Here is a 22,619-nt window from a genome sequence, read left to right as displayed (position 1 = left end):
GGCTATAACACTGAATCAAAAATTTCTCTTGAAAATTCTCAAATCAGCTCGGAGTTATGAGGATTTCACTGCAGATATGATGAAAATTGCATAAGCGTGACAGGTAAAAACCACAATTTTGTGAGGATAACTCGTGAATTTTTTATAGTTTTCATGGTGATGCCAGAAGAATCAGTGTGTCAAGTACCATGGTGCTTATATGAAAATAAATATGCTCATTTGGCACGGAATCACGCTTTCTGAGACTGTGAACTCAGTGTGCATTATAAATATGAATTGTGATGGCGATCATAATTTAAATCACAGCATGTAGGCCTATGTGTAACATACAGCCTTAAAGTTACTATTGCATATACGGTGGTGGCTGAAGGTAGACCTCAACAAATATCTGCTATATGCACGAAATTGTTTGGGTTATGTTTGTGGTCGTATCTTATGCTCAGCATATTAGCAAACATGATTTATTTTGTGTTTTTAGATGTACATAGTATTTTGAGAAGTGTTCCCAATCACGACAGTACAGTAGGGACATGATTTGGTGCACATGGCTAACCAAAAATAGAAGGGTCGAGCGCTACAAATGCGTCAGCCAACTGTATGTGTAAATTTCTACATCGATATACAGCTATTTCACAGTCTGTGTATGTAGAACGAATGTCCCATGGGACTATATGGAAAGATATTGATGCACTGATATATTCGAAACCAAAATTACAGAAAAGAGTCCATCTTTGCGATAACGACGACCGTGAATGCTTTATGCTATATCACTCAAAAGTCTAATTTGTTCCTTGAATAGAAAATGGATCATGTTATATCACAAATGAACATTCTGTGTACCGGTACATAGTTTGTTGGCAATGCATCGCAATTTCATTCATATCTGCTTTATGATCCGTTTCCAATGACTATATTACTGCAAGATAGCTTAGCCGTCCGCTGAAGACAGAGCATCAGTCGTGTTCATTCAGCCGTGATAAGCCGGCATCGCCGTCGGATAACGCGCCTACTGAAATTCTGCACAGTTAGGTCAGCATTTCGTTCGTAATAACGAGATGAATAATGCTAGAGCATTGAGTAATGTTTTGTTGAAAAGATAATATCATAATCTTTGAAGTAGGTTATGTTCGAGAACGCAGAACGAGGCTACCAGAGTTCACACTAGGTCATAAACACAAAACTGCTGATCAAAACAGACAGTATTCTACCTTCAGCAGACCATGGCACTGTGATACCTCTAGTGGATAGCTGTTTCATAGGCGTTAAGCGCTAGAGGGCAATCTTCTCGTTACCATGATACCAAACACGCCTTGCTCCAGCGTATAGATGTATCTTAATCGCAATTTTAGCAAACCGATTCAAATTCGGTGAAAAGTGCCGATTTTAAAAGGGTTTAAAAGGGCGCATGATTTTCAAGGCGGGGCTGACATGTAATGCTGACTGCTTTGCTCCGCCTCATAGACTCATCTTATTTACCAGTTACTATCGAAATAACTTCCTCTCTAGGCAGCAAGCAATGGCATTCATAATCGTAGCTTAACCCTGACCAGAGTCAGCGACACACATGAATTAGGAGTCGAGAAGAATTGCAGACCAGCAGGCAATCCAGGCATAGGTGATCGTTGAATTGATTAATGGGTAATAATCTAGTCTGGTACAATATTGTTGCACTAATTGTGAATGTGAAATACAATTTTTAACTATGCAAGGATACCAGAACCCCCTTAAAAATCTTGAGATTCTGTGTAGTGCAGAATAGTTTCGGTACTTGCATTTACTGATATACGGTAGATGTTATTTGCCTTCCATACCTGCTTTTTTAAATTTCATAGCCATTTTCGTTATGCAGTACATGTTCGGCCAAACTATTTGGTAAATCGAAGGATTTCAACTAAGTCACAAGTCAATCTCACTTTCATTGTTTCGACTCGAGTCAAGTCAAGTCGTTTTCAATTCACCAAGGAGACGAGTATATGTCAGTGAGTAGAGGGCCGAGTCCGAGTCATAGTGTTTTGACTCGAGTCCAAGTCATTGTGTTCACTGTTGAGTTTTCAGTTCAATCCCGTTCAACCCACTTTTATCAACTCTGCTCGAGTTACCGGTATATAGACTGGCTCGCATTCATATTATGAAGAGCTTCTTGCAGGAAAGGAAAGGAAAGTACATAGTTTATTTTTGTCCTTGATGTTTTTGCGGCATATACACCGACTCATGATACACATACACACGATCTGCGCATATGCATACCATGAGTGCATGATGTGCATATGCCGCTGGACAAGGAAGTGCAGATATAGCCTTTACGGCTTTCTAAGTCGTGCACCACCCCTCCATGCTATCCCATTATTGCATGAGCGCCAAGCAGGGAAGCCATGGATACCCGTGTTACTAATCAGGTCTTTGGTCTGACCCGGCCGGGAATCGAACCCACGACCTACCGATCAAGAAGCCGGACGCTTAACTATTACGCTATCTTGTTAGTAAAGGTAGGAGGTACAGAACTTCAATATACAATTGATTAGTAGGCCTACGGTATATTCATATTGAAATGAACCCGAATACGATACTATTCTTCAAAATTACAATGAAATGTCTGTCTTGACCGTCCTTGTCTCTAGTCATATGACTTTGTTCGAGTCATGCACAATAACCCGAGTACAAGTCGAGTCAAAACGAAAACGGACTCGAGTAATCAAGAAGTCGCGACTCTAGTCGAGTCATGATTTTAGTCATTACAATCATGGTAAATCATCATAAAGTAGAATACGTAATGCAATTTACTGTCGCTACATCTATTTTTCTGTATTATGGACCCTGCCGAAATATGTCGCAAATTACAGACATAAGTCTGACTGTATTCACAATTATTGGGGAACAGAATATTGCTAATATCACTTGAGACTGTTCTGTTGTTTTAGTTCAGTGCTTTTCACCTGTGGGATGGTACGCACAAGCGCGGATGACAATTGTCGTGTGGATAAAAATTGTGCATGTATGTTACTTTTTTGACGTGGAATAATTCAGATAACGTAAGGCTGCGATGCATTTGTCAAAATTCGTGGTACTAGCGATGCTCTGCTAGTCGTAGCTTTTACGGTAAATTTGTCTCGTACCGGCCGTAGTGAATTAATATTTTAACCGGTGTTGAGACGACTCGATTCACCATTGTAGTATGACTTGACTTGAATTTACGAGTCAATTCCATGTCATGAAGTAAATCGGTGTCAATAAAAATCGCTGTATCTTTTATATGTTCGGATTGTTCTTGATACGCTGGTGTGAGCTGTGAGAGCGACTAATTTCATTTATTCAATGATTATGCATTTTACGGAACCTTCGTTTGTTTTATCGCAAATAAATTGACCACATACGAAGTGATTGGAACTTACGGCATACGTTGTCGTTAACTAGTACGAAAGCAATAAAATAGCACAGTATCCATCTGTGTTCCATATACTTGTGGTCAATGGTCATTGGTGCCCGGTGCTCACCGTAACCAAATTCGAATATAGTTTATATTACTTGTCAACCATTAGTGCAGGCCTAACTTTTATCCCATGGATATGTAATTGGGTGGTGCCTAGTGCATCATATCAATTTGTTTGAACTATAACTGCGGTTTCGTATTCTATTCTCTATTTTGGCGGATATCGACGAAGGTTATATATTTACTTACGTAGTTTAGCAATTCAGCAATTCTACACATGCGTCAACTATACAAGACCTTTTTGCATGGCTATTTAATTGTGTATTAGGTCCTAGATTTAAAATAGATGGCCGATGCAATGACTTGATCATACCTCGTACTTCGAAAAGACAACTTGACGTGAATTGCGACTTGAGTCGTGACTTGACTTGACTCAAGTTACCTTAAAAAAACGATTGACTTGACTTGACTCGATTTGTACACAGGGCCCTAATGCAATTAAAAGTTCTGCATTTGCAAAAATAGCATTGACGGTGGATAATCCCAGAATTATAAAACTCAACTCCGCTTCTACGGAATTGAGTCAATTTTGTTTTGCATCGTTGCAACTCAAAAATTTCATGGAGTTGACAGAAAATTTTTAAATTTTTTTATCAATTTTTCAGAATGAATTGAAAATTCAGATTGGCTCTGCGGCAGCTTATGCTGGTTATAATGAACCAAAGCTGGTGTGCATCGTTTTTAAGGGTAACCTGACAATTCAATCAGTGAATGGCTGGAATCCGGTGAAAAAAGTTATTTTTGAACAGCCCTGTCGGGGTTCTCAACTTCCCATGTATAATGGACCGCATTTTTACAGCAAAAGATGCTGCGGGCCGCAGAAAATTGTTACCATCCATGTATATGGGGGCTACTATTCAGGGTTGTAACCAAGTCACAAGGCTCCGAGTCACAAGTCAATTTCACTTTTATTGTTTTGACTCGAGTCAAGTCGAGGCATTTTCAATTCACCGTCGAGTCCGAGTCCAAGTCATTGAGCAGAGGGTCAAGTCCGAGTCATGGTATCATGACTCGAGTCCAAGTCGTTACATGTATTTCATACCTTAACATGTCATGAATTGATCTTAAATCATCACCTGTCAAACTACTAACAATGCGCACTCAGAATCCCCGCCGGTAGCAGACTTCTTGAACACCTAATCAGCAAGGTGCTGCTGCCGTGGTCATTGAAACATAGCCGATTAGCCAATCAAGAGCCGTGGGTATTTCATTACTAGTCTTCTCGCCGTTCTATGGTCAGTGGCACGCCCATTCTTGAGCCGCTACTTTCAAACGCTTTGTCCGAAATCTTAATGGCTTTCCTGTAAGCTTCTTTCAGGCTAATTGTTGTTTTTATCAATAATCTATAGAATGAGACACAATCACTGAGACTTTTTGAGATTTTCCAAATTTTGGACAACCCTAATGTCCATTCGGATAAAATGCATACAGATAATTATTGCTATTGAATGTTTGTGGAGTCGGTGGATTCTTCCTATGCTAGGCTAAAGTAGTCTACACCAGTGGTTCTCAACCTTTTTCACCTCGCGGACCGGTAAAATTTCAAAAAATGACTGGCGGACCGGTGAACTTTCAAAATTGAAATTAAGCCAAAATATAAAGCATGCAGCCGTTTTTTGCAATTATATGATGCCAGAGAGTGACATTTAGAGGGTTTTGATCGTAATTAATTATGTTCACGATGGCATCCATGTGATTTTATGGTAGTGAGTCTGCTGAGTCGATGTAAAATTGCCTTATCCAGATAGGCCTGCTACCGCCGAGAGTCGTTTACGTGCTACCGCCGAGAGTAGTTTATATTGTTTCGGGCCGAAGGCCGTGGGTTTAACCGACCACGCCAACTCGAATAATATTCTTGTTTTTGACAATATCGATACAAGAAGCGTTTCGGAGTCGAACCAAGCACCGTTGTGCAACGTTTCTCATTGCCCACTGCCACCGGACGCATTGGCTACTCTGGCAACTACGAATACAATGCGTGACACAGGAAAACACCTTACAGCAACTATACCGGCAATCCGTGCCGAAAAAGCACTTTGTCAGCCCACCCCCCAAAAGCGTTGATCTTGTGCCCCACAAGTCGATAAAGCCACAGTTTACCTGATGTTTTCACCTTTACTTGTGAGCACATTCATTCTACTTAGTATAAGCAAAGAGTGCAAGTACATTAATCGCGCCAATAGCGAAAATTTTCCATCATTCATGACTGAATCGGTTTTCTCGCTGCCGTATTTTTGGCACGTCTTCTGGAGTCCCGTGTCAGTCTAATCTTCATTGTTATGTGTTGGTAGCCTACGTCATGGCGCGGTAATGGCTGGCGCCCAAATGCCTATTTCTATAAATCATGCGTAGTTCTCGGAGAAGGGCACCTAATATGCAAGACATTTAGTGACACTAAATCGCGCAAAGAGCGAAAATAAATTGAAAAATGTTGGGAAAAGTTTCAATAAATACCCTATGATTTATGTTCATCACGGTTGTAATGACTCGAGTTGATTTGTGTATTGACTCGACTTGTACTCGAGTCATTGCGCATGACTTGGACCAATTAATATGACTCGAGACTGGGTCTACCAAGACAACTATTTCATTGCAATTTCGAAGAATAGTAATGTTATCACGCTGATATTATTTCGTCTATCAATACCGTTACTTGAAAATGCTACCCGAAACTGTTAAAAGTGTGGAAAATGAGGATATTATGAAGGTGAATTGAAAATGACTCGACATGACTCGAGTCAAAACAAAAAAAGTGAGATTGACTTGTGACTCGGAACCTTGTGACTTGGTTACAACCCATTGTTCATTTGCATAATAATTTCGGGTTCTTTTCAAGCTCAGCCCTTCTCCAATTGGGCGGTTTGGGGTGCCCCGGTTACGGTCCTGCACAAAATGAATGAATCGAAGACGAATGCTCGCGCAAACTACGCTGTTTAGCGATGAGTCAGCTCGTAGCTGTTCTGTACTTGTCGCTTGCATGTCGTCAAATGACTTGTCTTGAACTTTAAGTCAAATCGAACATATTTCTAGCCCTAGCGTTACCTCATGAAGTTCTGAATCAGTTTAAAATTTGAAGTTTTATTCATTTGATCAAATGACAGGCCTTTTACATCGCCTCTTGAATTTAAGGTATAAAATTGTATTATACCTGGCGGACCGGCAGGAATGTCGTCGCGGACCGGTGCCGGTCCGCGGACCAGCGGTTGAGAACCACTGGTCTACTACAGTAGCGTGTTTCAGTACATGCGATAAAAGATTGACTGACATTGCTGCAACTCTTCTGGTCACAGTAGAATCAGACTACTGTAGCTTCGAAATTTGTCAGGTTTAGCTAAGTTCCGGAAACAAAGAATATTGGTAGGATGAAGTTTTATTGAAATCAAACCTTCCCAAGCAGATTTCTTGGGTTTAGCGATATTCTAATGCTTATGCAAACGTCGGCAATTTCAAGACTCTTGTAATGCATTCCTGGATAATTTGATTGTAATTATATCTTGTCACTACCTGATAGTATTATTAAGATATAGCACCGCTACGTTAAGCTAAGATAACAGCTCCTAATTATTAAAAGCGATGTAGACTTGGTTTCTTATCATGTCAGATTTCACAAATCAAACTGTCCAATGAGGAAATTGTTACCGGTATGTAATGATAAAATTTGCGTTGAAGTAGCTCGTTTGCTAAAATGGTTTAGCATTTCTGTTGTTTTATTGTGGTATGGACCACTGGACCACGTCCGGTGTATGTGATACAATCGTCAATAACAGTAGCTCGGCTCGTGCCCAGGTGTAGACCTGTAATCGAAAAAGCATTTTTCAATAGGATTGCGGCGAAATAGTGACATGCGAATGGTCCCGCGACCAGATTTAATATTTTGGAAGAACGCTTAGTAAAGCAATTTGCAATGCTGAAATTAATATCAGTTTAACGATATTGTTGTTGTTGTTCAGAATAAGTTATTCTCCTCTTACTACTCCTCGCCAGAGTTGGATCAATTGTAATTTGTAATTGAGTGAGTGTAATAATTACATTTTTCAGTGTAATTGTAATGTAATTGTAATTGAAGCATTTTTATTTTGTGTAATTGTAATTTGACAAAAATTTTGCTCAATTACAATTTCAATTACATTAAATTGCTATTGAGACCTGACAAGCACAACATAAAATAATTGACTTAATGCATTCTCTTTAAATGTCGACAAGGAATTTGGTGGATCCATTCGCGGAAGCCCTTGACTGCGCCCTTGCGGGCGAAGTTTTTTATTTTTACCGCAATGCTGGCCTCGGCTGCCATTGTATACAATTTTTAGATTACTAACCAAAGGATGGATTCGCAACACGTGACTCACGATTGAATACGCCGAGAAGCGAACTGCTGAGCCGGCTAAAAGCAGCAGAATTGATAGTACCATAGCTGGCGATCCAAGCGTCGAAATTTGATACGTATTGTCCTAATCGAAAGCTAGTGTCGCACTGATCCCGCAATAAAAGTATATTTCCTGACAATGGTACCATCCCAAAATAGTCATGAAAGTCTGGGAATCGACATTGTTCTGAACAATCGCTGGGTGTAATTGGTCATTGTTGTGGTCATGCTGCTGCGGCGCTCTCACTTTTCGGAACAGTCGGCCTTAAACGGCTATTTTGGAGCAGTTACATTGCCCTGACGAGATTTTAACTTGTATTTTAGGAATTAGTGCATCAATAGCTTACGATAAAGACCCGATACATCTAATTTGGACGCTTAGATCGCCAGCTCTGGGACTACAAAGTTTGCTGCTTTTAGCCGGCTCTGCAGTACGTTTGTCGGTGCATTCATCCGCGACTCACATCTTGCGCATCTATCCGTGGGTTGGCAATCTACAATACGATTTCAGATCACGATGCTGCATCGTTACTTCGTCTGGCTAACTAACCAGACCACTTGATATTATATAACGCCTATCTGACAAAGCACTGTTTTGTTTTTACTCCTCATCCTAATTCCTACGTCCCTCGATAAAAATAATATTATTTCTTTAATTATATACTATATACGCAAATCCAACATGTGCATATATTATAATTCTTTTTTCAACGACATACTGCACCCTATCCTTAATCCTAACCCATAAAAAATTAGGTAAATAACATTTTACATTTCCAGTTACGTGAGCCATAATTACTGAGCATACAAAACACGCTTATATTACGTTACAATGACGTCTTACATATCATACTATGTACGCACATAAACGCATTTATTACTACACAATCTGAACTAGACTTGAATTGTTGTTAAATACAACGTTACGGTTGTCAAGGAGCATGGTTGAATTTATGATTATTGAATTACATGTTCAACAGCAGCAATTGTAATTGTAATGTAATTGAAGCATGCAAGGAGTACGGTAATTGTAATTGTAATTGTAATTTGATATTTTTAGCATGGAGTAATTGCAATTGTAATGTAATTGAAACATGCATGAAAGTAATTATAATTGTAATTGAACTGAAATAATGTAATTGATCCAACTCTGCTCCTCACTAGCTGATACGGCTTCCGCAGTGGAAACAGCATTCTATGGAGTAAGAATTAGCTGATTTGAGTTATCATTTTGCCTTTGACGTGCATTGACCCAGACACTGCCAAGACCGAGACGCCTAAAAAACGACTTGAGTTTTCCCCACATGATCAAGCTTTACACGATGACAGTTTTCCAGCTAGTACCCTGTCTAGCTAACCCCAAGATCGATTCTTTAGTCGCTGAAAAGTGTATTCAGGTATCGTGCCCAATGGAATGAAAGCGATGATAATAAAATTATTGTGTGTTTGTATTTCTTTGATAAAACAATATTTCTTTTGGGGAAACTATGCCAGTCGCCCATGATAGAGCGATCATTGTTGTACTGATTGAATCGTAGCTCCTACGAAATTTGAAAAGTAACCCGCGATTCGTCCAATTGTACTTATTGCTGGCTACGTGTGTGAAAACGGACAAGAGATACTAAAACCCTAAATAAAAGGCAGGCAGTCTTTACTGACACAACCAAATCGAAAATTGCATCGATACATGATAGATTCTGCTTTGGACATTTGATTTCTATAATATGCTAAGATATCAAGCAGAGCAACTTATTTGAAACGAGAAATGGTGAGATATCCCCGTGTGTTGTGAAATGATAGGCATCATACTCTCGTTGTGACAGATGAGAGAATAATTGGAGAAAAGGGATATCTTTGATTCACTGTTCAGTGGGAACGCTGATCGCGAATCAATCATGAGTCAGCGATTACGCCTAGAAATGTTAGCGCTAGATTTGAGATTTGAAAAGCTCGGAACGTGGGATGTTCGGCCATCCCAATCACTCCCTGTCCACGCCACTGGGCTACGCGCCAGGTTCCGCTGCAGGGAGTGTATCTGGGTTGTAATGTCTCGAGTTATGACTCAACTTGACTCACGATTTTCTGATGACTCAAGCTCGGAACGGGGGATATGCGGCGATCCCAATCCCCCTCTCCACGTTACTGGGCTACGCCTCAGGTTCCGCTGCAGGAAGTGTACCCGAGTTGTAATGACTCGAGTCATGACTCCACTCACGATTTTCTGATGACTAGATTTAGCTTGAGTCATTTTCTCGAAATACGGAAATGACTCGACCGACGTCATTGCACATGACTCGAACCAAGTCATATGACCCGACATCGAGACTCTAGACGACCAAGACCGACATTTCATTGTAATTTTGAAGAATAGTGAAGTAACCACACTATTGGGATTTGGTCTATTGATACTTGAAAATGCGACTAGAAACTGCTTCAAGTGAGAACCATTCGATATCACCTAATAGAGTTATAAAAATTGGTTTTAAAGAAGACTTCAACTGGAAACTGAGCAGTCAACACAATGACCCGGACTCGAGTCATAATACCATGACTCGGATTAAACTTCTGCTGGCTGACTTGGACTAGGATTTGACTCGGTGGTGAATTGAAAATGACTCGACTTGAATCGAATAAGACTATAAAAGTGAGATTGACTTATGACTCGGAGCCTTGTGACTTGGTTACAACCATGTAGTGTACTATCAATGAGGTTAAATATAGGATAAAGTGATGGTCAATATCTTGAAATTTTTGTTGACAATGTAGGTCTCACTAATATATGAGCTAGGCTTGTGGCTATGTTATCAACAATGCAATATGATACTTTCTTTTCTGGAGTTCTATGCTACATACCACTAGATATGGCTACACATATGCATGCTGCTGTCAAAAGGCATGAATGTGAAGTTTGTGATAAGGGATTTATGTCAAAATCTGACATGAAGCACCTTGATATTCCGGCTGGTGTTTGTAGAGAAGAATCCACGCAACAGAGTCACAACAAGACCCTAATCAGTATGCTATCTGGTGTCAAGAATCATAACTGTGATGTTTTTGGGAAGGAATTCGCTCAAAAGAACCAACTGAAGGATCACCTGGCTAGGCATGCAAGTGTCAAGGATCATAGCTGTGATGTTTGTGGGAAAGAATTTACTTTTAAATGTCACTTGGAGAGGCATCTTGATATTCATACTGGTATCAAAAGCCATGCATGTGCTGTCTGTGAAAAAAAATTCATGTGGAAGTCTGACCTCGAGAAACACCTAGTTAAACATACTGGTGTTAGGTGCCATAAATGTGATATTTGTGGGAAAGTATTCACACGTCATAGTGGCCTCAACGTACACATGGCTATTCATGCTGGTGTAAAAATCCATGAATGTAATGTGTGTGGTAAAGAATTCGGGCGAAAGGACACCCTGAAGACGCATGTTGCTATTCACTTTAATGAAAAAAGTCATAAATGCGATGTGTGTGGTAAAGAATTCGGGCAAAAGGGTGCCCTGACGACACATGTTGCTATTCACTTTGATGACAAAAGCCATAAATGCGATGTATGTGGTAAAGAATTTATGGTTAAGGGCACCCTGAGGAGACACATGGCTAATCACATCGGTGTAAAAAGCCATGCATGTGATATCTGTAGAAAAAAATTTGCAAGTAAGGATCGCCTCACGAGACACCTGGTCACACATTCTGGCGTCTGGTATAAATGTGATGTTTGTGGTAAAGGATTCCTCTCGAAGGAGGGCCTCGATTATCACATCAATGCTCATCTTGGTCTAAAGAGACACGAATGTGATATATGTGGGAAACAATTCACAACAAATAGCGGTATGAATCGTCATATGGATGTGCATCTTGGTTTCAAAAATCATGCATGTGAAATTTGTGGGAAACAGTTTTCTAGGAGGTATATCAAGGATCATATGAATGGGCATTTACGTGTCAAAAATCAATGTTGTAGCATTTGTGGAAAAGAATTTGCTGGGAAGTATCAGCTGAGGGCGCATGTTATTGGGCATGCAGGAGTCATGAATCATAGCTGTGGTGTTTGTGGGAAAAAATTTATTTTGAAAGCGGGATTGAAAGCCCATCTTCGTGTACATGCTGGCGTCAAGCGTCATCAATGTGAGGTGTGTGGTGAATTTTTGCAAAAGCATACCCTGAAGAGGCACGTGGCTATTCATTTTGGTGTCAAAAGCCATAAATGTGATGTGTGTGGTAAAGAATTTGTGCGTAAGGACATTCTGAAAAAACACACGGCTATTCATATTGGTGTAAAATGCCATCGATGTGATATTTGCGGAAAAGATTTTGCAAGAAAGGATAGCCTCAAATCCCACCTGTCCACACATTCAGGTATCAAAAGCTATAAATGTGATGTTTGAGGGAAAGGATTTACTCGAGCTGGTCCACTCAAGACACACATGGATAGGATATACATTAAGCATGCTGGAGTGAAGAATCATAAATGCGTTGTCTGTGGGAAAGATTTCGCGTGGAAGTGCAGCCTCAAGCAACACATGGCTCTTCATGTGGGTGTTAACACCATTAATCTGATACACATAATTTGCCACTGACATCCCTGCGCCGTTAAATATCGATAATGGTGTTTTTTCTGACAGGTGGAAGTGCTAATAATCCCGAGTCATGTCGTGAGCACCACCAACTTCACCGACTCGAAAAAGAAGCAACTGCAAATTCATGTGACCTAGAAGCACGCCAATGATTTTGCTTTCGACCACGCCCGTACCAAGGACTATACCTGTACAAATTATCTAGGCTATGCAGAGTCAGCTTGGTAATCGAGCCATGCCAGATCCAAGGTTGATGTGTTGGGACAATAACCGTTTTCTTTAATGGAACATCCATTCTGATGTGTGCTTTTGATAAATAATTTTGCATCCTATACTTTTGTGTTTTATAAGTTACTCGATGCTACCCAGTAAAATTTTTTGTTTGACTCAAGGGTTGGTGTGTTAGCCACACCGTTATTTACCATGTATAATGTGTGAAACTTTACCGATTTTTCCCCTAAAATAGTGGGCTCGTATTATACATGGGTACAACAAGCCTTGAAAGAAATCTCGATAAAAAAACTTGAAATCACACCTTTCTCCATATTTGTTTGCAATCGCACAACACTTTCAGCCATCGTGCCTAGTACTTTGTATTATCAGTGTGCTGTGCTGCCAATTAGCGAGAAGCGTGTTGCTAATTAACAGTTGTTTGTACAGCACGCGATTTCCTGCCATGTCTGCCGGTAGTACACGAGCAAAATGAGGTCATTTATTGCAGAACGCTCGCGCGGCATTCCCCGCTAATTCATCGCGTCAACGACAGGCTTGAACAATCACATATGCAACAGGCCATGTGCGCAAGATATAATCGCTTGCGTGATCAGTCGAATTTCCAACACACAGTTTTATGGGAAAATGGACCAAAAATTAGTTATTCACAGAAGTCGGCATATGCAGGGGGAAATATAACTGTTACACAATATTTTATTCAAATATCTGTGGTTGCACTCGTTTGTAGCTTAGGACTCGACAGCTCTATGGCCTCCAGAGAAACCGGAATAGCAATATAATGAATAACGAACCAAATTTAAACGCCTTCGCTTACCGGTTATTTTCTTGCTTTCCCCTCAGCCCATACCCTGGGCTATTGCTAGATAATGAATAAAACAGTGGTTCCCAACGCTCCTCCCCTTCCCCAGGGGGCAATTTTGAGTGATGGGATAAAAAATTTTTTTGGGGGGGGGGTGGGCGGGAATGTTGAAAGGTCCAGTGATATATACTCAATTGAAAAGGCAACCAGACACCGCCAAAAAATTCACGTGACAAACGACTCATTCTGTGACTGCCGCACGCAGTTGACAACGTTGTCACCCTCTCCAAAAAATTGAAGTTTTTTTCAGTCAATTCAATAACAACCTTAGCAGTGATACTCACCCAAACTGTGTGCCGTCACGCATTTTCTGGTGTGCCGCGATATTTTGCTTTGATTTTGAGAAAAAAACGGACAAGGTAAACGGAGCATTTTCAATTGCTGTTTCATGAGGTCTTGTAACCATTGCTATAAAACCAATCATGTGGCATGGCCGATAAGTAGCGCAATTGCAGCGTCATAATTGCGCCGGTATAACCCGAAAAAGTCTTTAGCGTGTTTCACGCTACCGATGAATTAAATCATAACAAAAAATCAATTGCATGGCAGCATTACTTCACATGATTTGCTGTTAAAATCTTGAATGCGTAGTTGATCCATGCGGAAGCAATGAATCAAGCGATTATTCTGCAGAAGAACGAGTCACTGATTTAGATAACGCTCTTTTTTGTTAATTCTGTTTCTGTGAAAAATAGACGAGTTTTGCTGACTTTTCCAATCGTATTCAATGATAGGTGTAGAAGAAATCAAAGTCTTGTTGCTACTTGCTTAGCCTTTTCTGTTTTGACTGAACTTTATATATGTAAATGAGAGAGACTGCTTGCAATTGACATCGACATCCGTGTGTGTTTATCTACCATACAACCTTGTTCCAGTCGTATATATTCGTTAAATGAGTGTAATCATCGTGCAATTTAGTGCAACTTTTTCAAGTGTGCCACAATCAGAAACAGTTTTTGAAGTCACTGGATCAGAGAGTTAGATGTATAAATTTCCCGTGTAGATTTTGGGGGGCAAAAATTTTTTTTGAGCTGTTTAAGGGGGCGATGAGTCTAGAAAGGTTGGGAACCACTGGATTAAAGCAAAGCAATCATAGCAAAATTCCAACGTATATCGTCGTTAAAGCCTGTGTTGTAGCAGTAAATATATCCATATTCAAACGGCCATTATCTTGATTCCATTGTTTGCGAATGCAGGTGTTGATAGAATAGAATCCGATGATCGGTGTTATGATGTAGGCAATTATTAAGAGGTGGTCAGTAACGAAGTACTTCTACTTTTTCTAAGTACTCAAGTAGTTTTCCTCTACTTCTACTTCATAATATTTTGTGATCTACTTACTTACTTCTCGCTAATTTCAGTTTGTCAAGTAGAAGTAGTTTAATCCCCCAATACGAACTATAGCCTGACGAATTTCGGGGCTGTTTTCACCGAGTACGAACATTTATTATCCATAAAAGTCAAGTAAAGCCCATAAATTTTGTTGCGCTTTACGCACAGTAGTTAGGGAGTGTTAAATATGTTTTCATGAAAGTATCAGTGAATATAATTAAGGATTGCTAATCGTTTAATGGTTCCGCTCACACCGCATTATTGTCGCCCATATCAAATATTTCGTCACAGTAAATATGGCCCACCATTACGTTTGAAACTACGGTTTCGCACCTATCCTATCGTTATCTAGCAGCCCATGACGTGTCCTGCTAATCTGGAAAATATGGCTTTTTGGAACGTTACATCTGTTTTAGCAGATCATCTTTGAAGCTTTATGTACAAAAGACATGAAATATATTTCCCGCTTTTTAAAAGTGAATTTGTATTTCACTTTCAATTCCCACTATCATTCTTTGAGCTCTAATTACTTTCATTTCTTTTGTCTGCAGAACATACATGAAGTGTAAAAGCAAGTGTAGTGATGCCTCTATTTTCCGAAAATAAAGCTACACTATATATAAATTTTACGATCCACAATATTTGTTATTAACGTATACTAATCGCGAAAAGTGTTGAAATCGTATCCGATACAACTTCTCCGTATTGCTCTTCGCCTAAACTTGGGGCCTTTTAATATGGGGTAGGGCGCCATGTCATGATATTCGGTAAAACGGGGTCTCCTAGTAAACAAAGGGTTAGTATCGCATTTTCATATCAATACTATAATTTGCATCCCATGATGCGCAAGAATGCTTATTCTGTAGAAAATTGATACCTCCTGGGATGCATCAATACGAATCAAGCTTGTCTGAACTTTCTGCATAGCTCAATTTGCAGCTTTTGACAGTTCGTACGAACGAATTAGGATTGTTTTCAAAACTAGTTACTTACTTGAGTAGATTTATATTCGGTCAATTCTACTTCTACTTCAAGAAGTTTTAGGTGGCTTATGGAAGAAGTACTTCTACTCGTACTGTCGTAGATATGTTCATCGCTACTTCTACTTCTACTTGAGTAGCTTTCTTGACTAGTTTGACCACCTCTGATTATTATGCTTATAGCCTTGATAAATGAATAAAATCAGGGGCATTGATCCCATGGATTTTGATGTAACATTTTTCGATCATTTGACTGGTTCGGTCTGCGAGCGATCTGAATGTTTGAATCCGGTCGGTGACGCAAGTTAAGTTTGACACCCCTGTACTAGAAAATCGTACTTAAACATACCATCTTCATATTCATATTGGTGTGAAATTCGTAAGAAGGTTTGATCTTCGAATTCATATTGACATGTGTACAAGAAGCTTTGGTCTTCGTTTCGAATTAATTTCGCCGCAACCAACAAATGAATATTTCAAAGTAAGAACTCGACCACAGACACTAACACAGTATAGAATTGTTTGGTAGCTAGCTAGCCGGTCATTGTCACGCGCAACCAATCGTTTTGTTGTGTGTTTTGTATTTAGCTCCATGGATTTTTTTGTACAACACTTGCCCCTGTAATGTGACTGATTTCGATTTGGTCCCTAAAAATGCTCTTCTGGCTTTCATGTTCTTCTCTTTTTCAATGCAGTGTTGGTTAGAGATAGGTGTACTAACCCACCCAATCTTGAAATTCCCATGACCAAATTATTGTACGATGGGGCCGTCAGGACACATTGGGGAAGAGGACAGAAACGATGTAACCTGTTGTTTTGAGGGTAAAATTGATGTGACGCATTAACAGGTCTACCTCTCATTGCTTGCTTGCTGACACTACGCGCAATTGATTTTTAAAATGCCAGACAACCATCCCTGACTCCCATACAACAATCGTGAGTGATCCAATACTTTTCAAATGTATTTTAACATTTTATTGTCTGAGGTGGTGATCAAAATTGTCAATGTTTGCACTGAAGAAGTAGAATTATATATCATGTTATTCGTCACAAGCACAAAGTTTGTACTTTCACGTCTTTTTTTTCACGGGCATTTTTACGGGATGTTGTTTGACACATCGGGGATTTATTTAATCAATATCGAATGACTAATTATGGTTTCTGCCGCATATGACCAATTTCAGTCTCGAAAATGGTGAAAGGTCCCATCTGGACGCTCTGTGGCACTCTCGACTTCCCGATTATCTGGAACCAGCTATCATTTGAAGTAAGGCCTCAAAACCTATATTGATAGCCGTTTTTAAAGCATCAACCTTAACCTCTTGTTGAAATTGTCACCAGCCCCTGCTTGCACTATGTCTTGCGCATATCATCACCCAAATCTGCGCTCACTTGGGTGCTGCGCCGACAGTACTCCAAATAAGAGATTTTTTAGGCTGAAACTTAACACCCTTCTTTCTTCCAGGTCTACAGCAAGGCAGTGGGTGTTGAGGGTGCTGACCTACGAGATGGACGTCGGGTAGCCATCCTATTCCGTGGACCAGCCTGTTCTTATTAACAGAAAGATTGTATCGAGGTAACTAAGAGGCTGTTTCTTGACTTGGACTCCTCTGTCAGGTGTATCTACGTTACACCAATGATTTCCAAACTCTGAACAGAGCTGCGCCAGAGGCAGCAGGCTGGGCGGGGGGTGGCGAAATGAGGATGCACATTTCACATAGATGTATAATCATAAGCTAATTGCTTAAGTTCTTAATAATTGTAACGATTTGAATGACAGTTTCAATTTATCAATTTATACAAGTGTTAATTTAGACTTGAAAATGAAACGTGTCCGTGTTTGAAACCATTGCTGTTTCAATTTCGAGCTGTGAGAGGAGTTTCTTAAAGAGCAGTATGGAAAAGTCGCATTCACATTCTACCATAAATGTTGATCGCTATCAACTACGTTCAAAACTTGATTTGGAAGATATTATCACAGATTTTGCATAGGCGGGAGCTGGTTAGTATTTTTTCTTCAGAACGATGGAAATTTAAGTAGTAGGTATACAGATAATACTGCTTCACTGAGTAATGCTGGAATAGGTGACCCACATGAAATAATGGTGACGTCTGGTTCCGGCTTGGCATGGCGTGCTTATGACTGGGTGATGAACCCCATCCGATGTCCCATTGTCGGTGCTAATTGTGTCCTGTTGTAACAGTTGGCCGATTTCGGCTTCGCAAAACAGGTGAATGTTTGCTCCTGGACTCTCAGCTGATCACTCAAGCATCGAACAAACAGGATCGTTTCAGGCAAGGTCAGTCGCTGACTGTTTTCATTTAACCTTTCCCTTGTGGCGGTTCCACATTTGGTCACTGATACCGCTACCCTTCCGGTTTCCCTTCCGGAAAAGGTTGGAAACAACTGCTTTAGAGCAAGGCCATTGCTCTGCGTGTGCTTACTGATAATTTAAAGCTTCGTAAATAGTGAGGTCAATGCAATGGCAATATAGTTTCGACGACATGCAAAATTCATTTAAAAAGTTGCTCGAGGTTCTGTGGTTCCGAGATATTGGGGTATCTAGGGAGGAGAAGCTGAACAGTGACATGGTAGCTCACAATTCTGAAATCGATGAAAAAACGCCCTTACTATTCAGGAAGAAGTGGTAAATTGGGCTATGGCGTGACTGTCACTTTATGATATAGCCAGGCCCGTAACAGCACTTCGTCAGGCCCCCCCCAAAACTTTGGTCTTGGGCCCCCCATAGGGTTATAGTCCTAACTTCTGGGGGGCTTTTGTCGCCTAAACGCGCGAAGCGCGCAAAATTTCTAGAATTCATGATTTCATCGGTCAGCATGATCGGGAATTGCACATATTGTTATCAATTTTTATCTTCTCTCTGCTCACGTAACCAGATTTGCCGGTAGAGCTGATTGAGGTGTGTTTGAAAAGGTAGGACCACTCAATAATAATTAAACATCTTCGGGCGTATACCCGTTGGCAGGAACGAATCAGCACCTCGTCAGGCCCCCAAAAACGTGGGTCTTGGGCTCTCATAGGGTGATAAAACGACCCCCCCCCCATCACGTTGTTCGCGTTTGTCACGAAATTATCTGTACTGCATTGTGAGCCAGCGCGAGGCGCGAAAATTTTCGGTAATTTATGATAAAATCGGTCAATCAGATCGGCGATTGCATATATAGTATGCTATCAATTTATTGTCCTCTCTACTCACGTAATTAGATTTACCGGTAGAGCTGAGTGAAGTGTCTTGAAAACGGGAGGGCCCGTAAATAATGAATAAACATCTTCGGGCGGACGGACCCGTTGATATGACTTCGTTACATGATGTTAATTCGTGACTTCCACTCTGCTATATCAAAAAATATAGAATCGCCCAAACGCAGGCTTCTAAACTAAGAGACGCACACGATTTCAAATTGGTATTTCTTCACTGGAATAAAATTTTTCCCAGCGGGATGGTATTTGTCTTGTGAGGTTCAGATTGCAAAGACAGGAACATTCGGTGCCAGTCATTTAGGCGCCTATGGACAATTAAACCTATAGGCATTTTGTATAGCCTATATAACGAGGTCTTCGGTCTGCATAAGGGCATAGACCTTTTCGGCCAAGCTTTTCTCGCTGCCGATCGTTCTGGCACACTTCTTGGAGTCGCATGTTATATGGCCTAAAACTTGATTGTATGTCATGATTGGTCGTGGCGCGGTAATGGCCCAATACCCTATAATATAGAGAAACGGCTACATGAAATCGCGCGCAGCGCGAAAAATTTTGAAAAAATTGCATAAATTTTCAAAAAATACTCTATGATTTATGCTAATTCACGAAATAATTTTGGGCCCCCTTCGAGCTCGGGCCCCCCCCAATTGGGGGGTTTGGGGTGCGGCAGTTACGGTGCTGGATATAGCCTACGTTGAGCGTTGCAGTGACGCGATGCTTCTGTCGGAAACAATAAGCTATGAACGTATGCATATTTTACATGCGAAGGTAATTTTTGCCGCTTGAATGTAAAGATATCTTTGCCGGAAATGTAGAAGACATTTGTCACTGAGCACTGGAGATGAGGAGATTTAAAATTTCAAAATCAAAATCCTGTAGCATATTTTAGATTATAATTCAACAGCTAACCTAGTGATTCAAGTCTTCAAAACTGTAAATCCGAAATTTCACGGCTTCAGAAAATCAATAATCCAAGTCCATGCTCAAATGCTCATCTCTGCCGACTAGGACTGGATTAAGTATGCAAATCCTAATCGAGAAATGCAAGATTACTTCTGATCAAGCGTGACTGGAATGTATGTATTCCCTTTGACCACCAATTAGATAATACTTTCTGCACCGTTACTGTCTCCACTGCCACAATAGGTGATGCTCGAATCGACTCGCAATGAAATCATCCCGTTACATGATATGTCCAGTCCTAGTAGACGAAGTCAAGCCAGTTTAGGGTAATGACTTAGGTCGAATAAAGTCATTCCAGAAGGCGAATCGAGTCAAATATTCCAACACCTAATTCGAATCACCCGAGTACTCGATCTCGGCCAGCAATGGTAGTGACCCAAATGAAGTCAGTGTGGGTTACTGATTCGAGTCAAGTGATTTAAAAATCGTGACTTGATTTTGGTTGAGCTTTTCAACAATGACATGCAGTCTTGAATCGAAGCCCAGGTTTTGCCCAGCCCTTGTAGTGACTCAAATCAAGTCAGTTTGGAGTGGTGACTCGACCCGACTTGACACTCAAATACTCGATTCGAGGCTTAGTATTAATATTTTCATCATTTCAAAACACCACAAAACTGCGATACAATGAAAAGATAGGAAGGTGTCGAAACGACTTGGAGTAGTCTTTGAAATCAGACACCCACGTTGGCCTAGGGCCTAGGCGAAGTAGAGAAGAGGCATGCACACTGAATGAAAAGTAAAGCAGAGAATATAAAAGGCAAACGACAAAATGAGGGGACATATGGCGAGAGGCGAGATCGATATGTTAGGTCGTGGTCCGGTAATCGTAGTAGTGGATAAAATCAGGTGAGTTTTGGCAGGGATATCTAGTTCTAGATATCCCTGAGTTTTGGCTACTGACTCATGACTCAACTTATCCCAGTCATGACTTTGATACTCAACTCGAAATCGAATCACCCGAGTAAGTACTCAATTTTAGATAATTGCCTGATACGCCTAGACATCACATTACCGACCTTTCCGGTCAGAAAATTTAAGACATCAACATCTATAAAAAGATAGACGAAAAATTCCAATGACATCCCTGCGCCGTTAAATATCGTCCACGGTGTGTTCTATGACAGGTGGAAGCGCTATTCATCCCGGGATCGAAACACGTGAGCACCACCAACTATAACGACTCGAAGAATGGACAACTGCGAATTTTTGCGACCTAGAAGCACGCCAATTATTTGGCTTACGACCAAGCCCTGACCAATGACTATACCTTTACCTTATATAAATATCTTATCTGTGCGGGGTTAGATTGGTAATCGAGCGTACGCTACCGTGAAACGTGCCAGATCCAAGGTCGAGGTGTTATGGCATCATAGCCGTTTTCGTTATAACGACGTCTATGCTGATGTGAGCTTTTCGCCAATAATTTTGCGTCCTATACTTTTGTGTCATATTAGTTTCTTGATGCTAGATACTTGAATGCTTGTTTGACACAAGGGTCAGTATGTTGGCCTTCATGAAGGCTATGTTAATAGTACACTTATTTTTAATATAATAATACTATGACCTAACTTAACTTGAAAAATATGTATATAGACTCCCAGAAGATGTGTTAATCATCCAATAAAGGCACACGACTCTCGTTTTTTACTATATTTTCCATATCTGCAAGGGGGTCTATCATTTCATCAAAAATTTGCCCCTCCCCGAATCTTTTTTTCTCGCTAGTGGCTACACTCTTGGACCGAATTTGGTGTTCGTTTGATGGACCACACTTAATGGTACCGACATCCTACTATACGATCATTACATCGCATTGTGGATGGCGCTTGCATTGTACATTGTGCGTCTTGATCGGATAAAAATAATATAGAACTTCTGAATGTATTGTATTGTACGTCGTAGGAACAAACAGACAGACATTTATTGCTTCGTCAAACTTAAGGAATTTGACTGGAGGTGACGATATGGCCTATCATCATCATCAACATTGGTTTATTAGCAATTTTATCAGTTCAATACACCACAAGAAATGCGATACAATTAAAAGTAAGAAAGATTTCGAAGCGACTAGGAGTTGTCTATGGAATCAGACACCCACCTTGGCCTAGGGCCTAGGCGATGTGAAGAGGAGGCATGCACACTGAATGAAAGTAAAGAATATAGTATAGAAAAAGGAAGCGACAAGAAAAGGGCGGCATGTCATGGAAGCGCGATCGATAGGTCAGTCGTGGTCCGGTAATCTTGAGGATGGACTGTATTTATTTAGTACCAATTGCTTGTATTTCGACTTGAATGTGGACATGCTCGACTGCCGGATGGCCGGCGGGATACTGTTCCCCAGTAAACACAGTACAGACCAAAGATGTAGAAAGGCCGAGCCGATATAGTAGATATTAGATCTCGGCAGGTCGTTGAAAGGGGGATTTTGTGTCGACTCAATTCAACGTCTTTTCCATGTCCTTCAATAATGTAAATATTATGCAGATGCTACAGCCTTTAAACATGGTGAGTAGAATGTAGATCCTACGTTAGAAGAAGAAGATCCTGATATAATAACCTGTTTTCTACCACTATGGGCTTAACCTGATCACGGCT

General features: G+C 40.5%; 1 protein-coding gene across 4 annotated transcripts; it reads left to right on the top strand.

The window, feature by feature from the left end:
• The first annotated feature begins 9,480 nt into the window (after positions 1-9,480).
• LOC145444498 (uncharacterized) lies at positions 9,481-21,908 on the top strand. 4 transcript variants are annotated; one of them, XM_080322500.1, is made up of 5 exons: positions 9,481-16,660; positions 17,304-17,414; positions 17,654-17,840; positions 18,070-18,138; positions 21,149-21,908. In XM_080322500.1, the coding sequence occupies exon 1, from the start codon at positions 10,652-10,654 to the stop codon at positions 12,242-12,244; it is 1,593 nt and encodes a 530-aa protein (XP_080178626.1). In that variant the 5' UTR covers positions 9,481-10,651; the 3' UTR covers positions 12,245-16,660; positions 17,304-17,414; positions 17,654-17,840; positions 18,070-18,138; positions 21,149-21,908. The 4 variants fall into 4 exon arrangements, with proteins under 4 accessions (XP_080178626.1, XP_080178621.1, XP_080178625.1 ...); XM_080322495.1 differs by having other exon boundaries at positions 9,481-17,414; XM_080322499.1 differs by having other exon boundaries at positions 9,481-17,414; positions 18,043-18,138.
• Positions 21,909-22,619: the final 711 nt, after the last annotated feature.

Source organism: Botryllus schlosseri, chromosome 1 (genome assembly GCF_051294905.1).
Source record: "Botryllus schlosseri isolate E-star chromosome 1, Bs_hap1, whole genome shotgun sequence".
NCBI classification, from domain to species: domain Eukaryota; kingdom Metazoa; phylum Chordata; class Ascidiacea; order Stolidobranchia; family Styelidae; genus Botryllus; species Botryllus schlosseri.
Note: the sequence above shows the minus strand (reverse complement) of the source record. Positions and strands in the feature narration are given on the sequence as shown.

Bases quoted from the DNA above. Each gene is read 5' to 3' on its own strand.
- LOC145444498 (XM_080322500.1), top strand. From the start codon at position 10,652: ATGTTATCAACAATGCAATATGATACTTTCTTTTCTGGAGTTCTATGC.